The following is a 9068-nucleotide window of genomic DNA, read 5'->3' on the forward strand; positions in this document are numbered from 1 at the left end:
GTAACCAATCGGATTTTATCCCAGTATTAATAGTAGAAACGTTAGGAGCAATTTAAATGTTCTATGAGAAATGGTTAATTTTGGCATATCATACTAAGCAATATAAAACAGCCTTAAAAATGATTTAAAAAATGAAAGAGTCTCTCAAAAATTATACTTAATGTTTAAAGGAAGTGTTTAAGGGAAAAACATGTATAGGGAGAAAAAAAAGGAATTCATGAGACTAAATAAAGAAGTGCTAAAAGAATTTTCTACTAAAAAGTCTGTATTAAATATATGCTCACATACTTTGATAAAATGTATTTTAATAAAGGTAGTAGAAGTCATAGAAAAATCAGGAAAAAAATTGTATGTTTGAAATATGTCTTAGAGGAATAGGTTTTGACATACTAACACTGTCATAAAAACAAATTTCTTAAAACTATTCAGTGAAAGTCACACTGTTTCATGCAGTTACTTTATCAAAAATGAGCATCACCACAACTGGAAAAATTACATTTTTGCTATGTGAGGAGAAGAAAATGCAGAAAGTATAAAATGACTTCTTAGGGTTAAGTTATTACTAATGTTCGTTCCCGTAACACCCACTTAAAGCATGTGTACTCTGGAGCAAAGGATGAAAGAAGTCAGGTGGCCCTGCTTCACAAAGGCAGGAAGCCCCGTACAGAGATAGATGGGTAAGCACATCACTCCATGACCTCAGAGAGCACTGTGAGAAGTTCGCATAGTGCAGAGGAGAGGCACTTGATCTTATCCAGGGGAAGCAGGGTCTGAATTGAAGCTTAAAGACCAGCTCAGTCAGCTCAGGAAGAGGTTAAGAAAGGGGGCCTCCACACAGAGGGAGCCCGAATATCCCTGACCACAAATATCCTGACCTGGTTCAGCAAGTGGCTTGGTTTCTCTGGAGCATCGTGTCTGAGTTGCAGGGATCTGAGATAGCTTTTGCTGGGTCTGTTCATCCTGATGACCAAGCCACAGAGCTCTCGGGATCTAAAGTCAATAGACACCAGGCCCTGGTCCCTTTGCACTGCCTCCCCTTCAAGATACAACACCGAGAAACCTGGTCTCCACAAGCAGTTTTTGCTTATAAAACTTTCCTCATTACTTTTCTGGTGGCTTCAACTTTAAGAATGGTAAACAGCTTTTCAAAATCCTAACTAAAAACACAGTACACATATAATGAAAAAAAAAAAAAAAAGAATGCATAGCTGTTTACACAGCTATAGTTACTAACAATCTATACATAGATCGCCAAGATTTGGGGGTATCTCACCTGACCCATCTCTGCTCCCACTGCCCTCCCACCATAGGGCAACTTCAATTGTTTGTTAGCCAAGACCTGGGAGAAGGTCTTACCCGCAGGAGCCCCAACTTTCAAACTCTTGGTCCTGCACATCATTCATAGCAATCTTTAACTGTACAGTTCACTGCTTAAAAACATAGGCTCAAACTACAACAGTCTCCTCGCAGCTCCTTGAACACACCAGACACACATCCCACTGTTTCTCCTAACCAGAGCACTCTGCCCCAGACCTGAATGTTAACTCCCACACTTCCTTCCATTCATTCATTCATACATTCATTGAGCATACAGTTAATGAACCCCTATGATATGTTAGGACACTTTTCTAGGCAATTGGGAAACATTAGTAAACAAAAAGCAGAGACCATTACTAATTTTGTTCACTAATGTATCCCAACCACCTAGAAAAGTGTCTTGGGCTTCCCTCATGGCTCAGCTAGTCAAGAATCCACCTGCAATGTGGGAGACCTGGGTTTGATCCCTGGGTTGGGAAGATCTCCTAGAGAAGGGAAAGGCTACTCACTCCAGTATTCTGGCCTGGAGAAGTCCATGGTCTGTATAGTCCATGGGGTTGCAAAGAGTAGGACAAGACTGAGCAACTTTCACTTCACTTCTTCAGAAAAGTGTCTTAATGCAACATAGGGGTTCAGGGACTATCTGCTGAATGAATGAATGGATTACCAAGGCCAAAAAGAAAAAAGCCCAAACTCCCTTGTATTTTCATCTTCCCACACCCACTGTCATACAGGACAATGGTTTCAGGTGTAGGCCCCTCATCTTCTTGCCTCCCAACCCGTGTGCCCAGATGCTCAGCTGTGTCAGACTCTTTGCGACCCCATAAACTGTAGCTTGCCAGGCTCATCTGTCCACAGGATTCTACAGGCAAGAACACACTGGAGTGGGCTGCCATTTCCTTCTGCAGGGGATCTTCCCAACGCAGGGATAAAACCCACACCTGTATTGGCAGGTGGATTTTTTTTACTACTGAGCCACCTGGGAAGCTCCTCAACCCCTGACCACAGTCAGTCAGCTCTACTCCCACTCCCTTCATTTTCACTTGCTTTGACCCTGCTCCTATTCAAACATACAATCTTCACTGACTCTTTCCCACAGGCACCCTTTCCTCTCCCTTCTGCACTTACAGCAGGCTCTGGATCTCCGCAGCAACACTTGACACCACCTTTCTAGTGCTATACTTCTAAATGAGGCTGTCTTTCCCTACTAAATTAACTTCCTGGATAAGTAGTCACATGACTCACTATTCAACTTTTGTACCCCTAACAGAAGCAGAAGATATTAAGAAGAGGTGACAAAAATACACAGAAGAGCTGTACAAAAAAGATCGTCATGACCAAGATAATCATGATGGTGTGATCACTCACCTAGAGCCAGACATCCTGGAATGTGAAGTCAAGTAGGCCTTAGGAAGCATCACTACGAACAAAGCTAGTGGAGGTGATGGAATTCCAGTTGAGCTATTTCAAATCCTGAAAGATGATGCTGTGAAAGTGCTACACTCAATATGCCAGCAAATTTGGAAAACTCAGCAGTGGCCACAGGACTGGAAAAGGTCCGTTTTCATTCCAATCCCAAAGAAAGGCAATGCCAAAGAATGCTCAAACTACCACACGATTGCACTCATATCACATGCTAGTAAAGTAATGCTCAAAATTCTCCAAGCCAGGCTTCAATAGTACATGAACCATGAACTTCCAGATGTTCAAGCTGGTTTTAGAAAAGGCAGAGGAACCAGAGATCAAATTGCCAACATCTGCTAGATCATCGAAAAAGCAAGAGAGTTCCAGAAAAACATCCATTTCTGCTTTATTGACTATGCCAAAGCCTTTGACTGTGTGGACCACAACAAACTCTGGAAAATTCTTCAAGAGATGGGAATAGCAGACTATCTGACCTGCCTCTTGAGAAACCTATATGCAGGTGAGGAAGCAACAGTCAGAACTGGACATGGAACAACAGACTGGTTCCAAATAGGAAAAGGAGTACGTCAAGGGTATATGTTGTCACCCTGCTTATTTAACTTACATGCAGAGTACATCATGAGAAATGCTGGGCTGGAAGAATCACAAGCTGGAATCAAGATGCCAGGAGAAATATCAATAACCTCAGATATGCAGATGACACCACCTTTATGGCAGAAAGTGAAGAGGAACTAAAAAGCCTCTTGATGAAAAGTGAAAGTGGAGTGAAAAAGTTGCCTCAAAACTCCACATTCAGAAAACTAAGATCATGGCATCTGGTCCCAACACTTCATGGCAAATAGATGGGGAACAGTGGAAACAGTGTCAGGCTTTATTTTGGGGGGCTCCAAAATCACTGCAGATGGTGACTGCAGCCATGAAATTAAAAGATGCTTACTCTTTGGAAGGAGGGTTATGACCAACCTAGATAGCACATTCAAAAGCAAAGTCATTACTTTGCCAACAAAGGTCCGTCTAGTCAAGGCTATGGTTTTCCCAGTAGTCATGTATGGATGTGAGAGTTGGACTGTGAGAAAAGCTGAGGGCCGAAGAATGGATGCTTTGGAACTGTGGTGTTGGAGAAGACTCTTGAGAGTCCCTTGGACTGCAAGGAGATCCAACCAGTCCATTCTAAAGGAGATCAGTCCTGGGTGTTCTTTGGAAGGAATGATGGTAAAGCTGAAACTCCAGTACTTTGTCCACCTCATGCAAAGAGTTGACTCATTGGAAAAGACTCTGATGCTGGGAGGGATTGGGGGCAGGAGGGGAAGGGGACGACAGAGGATGAGATGGCTGGATGGCATCACGGACTCGATGGACATGAGTTTGAGTGAACTCCAGGAGTTGGTGATGGACAAGGGGGCCTGGCTTGCTGCAATTCATGGGGTCACAAAGAGTTGGACATGACTGAGTGACTGAACTGAACTGAACTGAAGGGCCATGCTCACAGAAAGAGAACCACTGACAAAGGGAAATTTCTGCCTAAAAAGCCCCATTTGTAGGGCAAGTGGTCTGTCCTGTCCTGTCCTCCATCCAGTCATCAAACTGCAGCCTGAGGAAGGTAACCCAAGTGAACACTGTCAGGCCATTCTATGAGAATACAGCTGAACCAGAGTGCTTTAGGGCCAGGCTTAAAAGTGAAGTTTAAAGAGGTCCCTAAGTTCACTGCTCAGAACACAGATCCATTTTCACCATCAAAACGTAATCCTACCCGCAACGTGGGAATGATCATCACCTCCATGACACCTTAAGTATGTTAAGTCATCTGAATTCTCACCAGCTGCTGAGGAAACACTTTATATGGAAAGGTGCTGATGACAGCGATTTCCTCCCGCTCTCCTCAAACCAAGTAACTGTTTTGTTCTAGTTTTTGTTACTTGTCTGACTCCTGAAGGCTCATTCATTAAAATGAAAACATATAACAAGAAGTAAAATAATATAAAGGCATGATATACTGTGTTTCAGTTCAGTTCAGTTCAGTTACTCAGTCGTGTCCGACTCTTTGCGACCCCATGAATTACGGAGGCTGGAAAGTCCATAGCCTGCTATCTAATTTACTGTAAACTGCTTTTAAAGAACATCAGTAATTTTTATCTGATTCGACTGTCTCCTGCCCTAGCAACTAGAATTTGTGACTTTTTCCCCCCTTAACTGTAAGGAGAGTGTGGATTAAAACACCAACTGAACCTTGTTATATTTTCACGGATAGACTCTATGTAATTCAATGGGTAAGCTCAGAGTTAGGATGCTTCTAGAAAGTGCCTCCTGTCTCACAAGAATAAATAGGTTCACAAATCAGCATCATATTAATTAAGTTGAAGGCTGGATATCTTGGGACGTGCATTACTATACCTGTTAAAACAGAAAAGAACACGGAAAGCTACGGGACAATCTTCCTTTGTTGTTTCCCTCCTTGCCCGGGAAGAGACCATCTCCAGCCTCTTCCTACGCAAGTCCAGACCAGGTTTCTCTGGCCCCTGGGTCAGAAGCTGGGGCTCCTCTCTCCTTCACTCACAGTCACTTTCTCCTCTACAGTTTTCTATCCTGTCACCCCACCCTCCAGATTCCTAATCAAAAGAGTTCAAGGAATTGGCTTGGCACTCGGGAGTCTCAACATTGGCACTCCCCAACACGTCCGGTCTCAACTCCTCCCACAAGACCACCCCTCGCTGGTCCCCTCCTTCCCACAATGCAGGCCCCCTTCGGAGAAGCCCGCTCCGCCCAGCTCTGGACACTCTGGTTTCGCAAGACTAGGAGGCTCCGAGGGGGCGAAAGAGCCGGGAAGGGGATTCGCTCCAGTAGAGAACAATGACCGCTCCAAATACACCCCGGGGTTGCGCCGGGCTGCTCACCTGGTGCCTGGCCGTCGGAGGCCTCGGGGCCATCCCTGCGTCGCCGGGCAGGGCTCCCAGGGACAGGGTCTGGGGAGAGAGAAGAGGGCCCACTCAGCCGGCTGTGACCGCCGAGCCCACCGCGGCCCGCCCGCCTCCGCCCCCACCACCCCAGCCACTTCTCCAGAGCAGAGAGGTGGGGAAGCGCGCGGGCCCCGCCTGGGCCTGCCTCCCAAATCTGAAAGACTCGTCGCCGGCCAGACACCCTCCTCCGGCCACGCCCAGTCCCACCCGCGGGACCGTGGGCGCGGTGGCGGTGGCGCGCACGCACGCCAAGCCCGTGGGAGGGGCCGCCCCGACCCGCGCACTCGGAATCACCGCCTGCTGGGGCTCCCGACTTCGCGGCCTCGGGCCCACACGGGGCTCCGGCCGGCTCCTCCCGCCCCCGCTGCAGGCCTAGTTCTCGGCAATTCTGAAGCGCTCGGGGCGGCCCCAAGCGGCCTTAGCCGCACCGCGGCTGGACAATGGCCCCCGCGGCCCGGTAGAGCGGCAGGTGCGCCTGCGCACGCGGAGCCTGGTTCCCTCCACCCCAAGCCGTGGCGGGCGCGCGACTACACTTCCCAGAGGCGCCCGCGCCTGGGTCCCACCGAAGCTGCCGGGGAGGACGCGCGTTTTCCGAAGCAACCGGGTGGGGACTGCTGTCAGGGCCCAACGGGTCAGAGAGTGGAGCTTGAGTACTCCTGCGTCCGAGTAACAATCACCGAGCGTCCTCTGTGCCAGGGGCGTGTTGCTTGTGGCAGGATACTGCGATAAATCGGGCAGGAAAGATCCTGCTTTTGGAAAGCGAGCGTGCACTCCTGTGGACTAGGCAGTAAAACGTAAATATATCAACAAGACAATTTCACTTACTGACTTCAGCCATAGCAATGAGACAGTGAAGGGCACGGGGCAACACGTCTCTTCTATGCCGTTTTCACTCGTGGGTCAGTGCTGAAGGCTTGGACACGGACTCCCCAGACCACATATACTACGACTAAAATACCTGATGAAATAGTTGGTACTAGAGAAAGAAAAAACAGCCTTCAGATGAATCCCCTGGTAGCCTCCTGAACCGTATTAAAAAAACAAACTGTACTGTGGCTTTTGTGGTTTAGTCGCTAGTCCTGTCCGACTGTTGCCATCCCATAGACTGCAGCCCACAGGCTCCTCTGTCCATGGGATTTTCCAGGCAAGAAGAATACTGGAATGGATGGTCATTTCCTTCTCCAGGGGATCTTCCAGACCCAGGGATCCAACCGGGGTCTCCTACGTTGAAGGTGGATCCTTTACTTGACTGAGCCACCAGGGAATTAAAATGTTCAATCAGTTCAGTCGCTCAGTCTTCTCCATCTCTTTAGGACCCCATGGACTGCAGCACACCAGGCTTTCCTGTCCATCAACAACTCCTGGAGCCTACTCAAATTCATGTCCATTGAGCTGGTGATGCCATCCAGCCATCTCATCCTCTGTGGTCCCCTTCGCCTCCTGCCTTCAATCTTTCCCAGAATCAGGGTCTTTTCAAATGAGTGAGTTCTTCACATCAGGTGGCCAAAGTATTGGCATTTCAGCTTCATCATCAGTCCTTCCAATGAATATTCAGGACTGATTTCCTTTAGGATGGACTGGTTGGATCTCCTTTCAGTCCAAGGGACTCTCAAGAGTCTTCCCCAGCACTACAGTTTGAAAGCATCAATTCTTTGGTGCTCAGCCTTCTGTATGGTTCAACTCTCACATCTGTACATGACTACTGGAAAAACCATAGTTTCAACTGTATGGACCTTTGTCGGCAAAGTGATGTCTCTGCTTTTTTAATACGCTAAGTTTGTCATAGCTTTTCTTCCAAGGAGCAAGCATCTTTTAATTTCATGGCTGCAGTCACCATCTGCAGTGATTTTGGAGCTCCAAAAAATAAAGTCTGTTACTATTTCCACTGTTTCCCTATCTATTTGCCATGAAGTGATGGGACCAGATGCCATGATCTTAGTTTTCTGAATGTGGAGTTTTAAGGCAACTTTTTCACTCTCCATTTTCACTTTCATCAAGAGACTCTTTCGTTCTTTTTCTCTTTCGGCAGAGGGAACACCAAAGGGTGGTGTTATCTGCATATCTGAAGTTATTGAGATTTCTCCCAGCAATCTTGATTCCAGCTTGTGCTTCATCTAGCCCAGCATTTCTCATGATGTACTCTGCATAGAAGTTAAATAAGCAGGGTGACAATATACAGCCTTGATGTACTCCTTTTCCTATTTGGAACCAGTCTGTTGTTCCACGTCCAGTTCTAACTGTTGCTTCCTGACCTGCATACAGATTTCTCAGGAGGTAGGTCAGGTGGTCTGGTATTCCCATCTCTTGAAGAATTTTCCAGATTTTGTTGTGGTCCACACAGTCAAAGGCTTTGGCATAGTCAATAAAGCAGAAGCAGATGTTTTTCTGGAACTCTCTTGCTTTTTCAATGATCCAGCAGATGTTGGCAATTTGATCTCTGGTTCCTCTGCCTTTTTAAAATCCAGGTTGAACATCTAGAAGTTCATGGTTCATGTACTATTGAAGCCTGGCTTGGAGAATTTTGAGCATTACTTTACTAGCACATAAGATGCGTGCAATCGTGTGGTAGTTTGAGCATTCTTCGGCATTGCCCTTCTTTGGTATTGAAATGAAAACTGACCTTTTCCAGTCCTGTGGCCACTGCTGAGTTTTCCAAATTTGCTGGGATATTGAGTGCAGCACTTTCACAGCATCACCTTTTAGGATTTGAAATAGCTCAACTGGAATTCTATCACCTCCACTAGCTTTGTTCGTAGTGATACTGCCTAAGGCCCACTTGACTTCGCATTCCAAGATGTCTGGCTCCAGGTGAGTGATCATACCATTGTGGTTATCTGGGTCATGAAGATCTTTTTTATATAGTTCTGTGTATTTTTGCCACCTCTTCTTAATATCTTCTGGTTCTGTTAGGTCCATAGCATTTCTGTGCTTTATTGTGCCCGTCTTTGCCTGAAATGTTCCCTTGGTATCTCTAATTTTCTTGAAAAGATCTCTAGACTTTCCCATTCTATCATTTTCCTCTATTTCTTTGCACTGATCGCTGAGGAAGGCTTTCTCATTTCTCCTTGCTATTCTTTGGAACTCTTTCAAAGGAGTTCAAACTCTTTGAAAGGAGTTCTTTGGAACTCTTTCAAAGGAAAGGTATATCTTTCCTTTTCTCCTTTGCCTTTCACTTCTCTTCTATTCACACCTATTTGTAAGGCTTCCTCAGACAACCATTTTGCCTTTTTGCATTTCTTTTCCTTGGGGATGGTCTTGATCCCTGACTCCTGTACAATGTCATGAACTTCTGTCCATAGTTCTTCAGGTACTTTGTCTATCAGATCTAATCCCTTGAATCTATTTGTCACTTCCACTGTATAATCATAAGGG

The 9068-nt window shown here is 46.2% G+C and overlaps 1 protein-coding gene across 10 annotated transcripts in view; it reads right to left on the reverse strand.

Annotated features, from left to right (window-relative positions):
* The window catches only part of ZFP90 (ZFP90 zinc finger protein), a 32163-nt gene extending 25960 nt beyond the window's left edge, over positions 1-6203 (reverse strand). For 3 of the 10 annotated variants that reach the window (XM_040253287.1, XM_040253286.1, XM_040253289.1), the window contains exon 1: positions 876-2601. In XM_040253287.1, the coding sequence (XP_040109221.1) occupies positions 876-959 (84 nt within the window). In that variant the 5' untranslated portion in view covers positions 960-2601. Of the gene's footprint in view, positions 1-875; positions 2603-5633 lie in introns of those variants that run through there. The other 7 variants (XR_005723315.1, XM_040253290.1, XM_040253285.1 and 4 more) reach the window with 7 other exon arrangements.
* Positions 6204-9068: the final 2865 nt, after the last annotated feature.

This window comes from Oryx dammah, unplaced genomic scaffold, assembly GCF_014754425.2.
Source record: "Oryx dammah isolate SB20612 unplaced genomic scaffold, SCBI_Odam_1.1 HiC_scaffold_13, whole genome shotgun sequence".
Lineage (NCBI taxonomy): Eukaryota > Metazoa > Chordata > Mammalia > Artiodactyla > Bovidae > Oryx > Oryx dammah.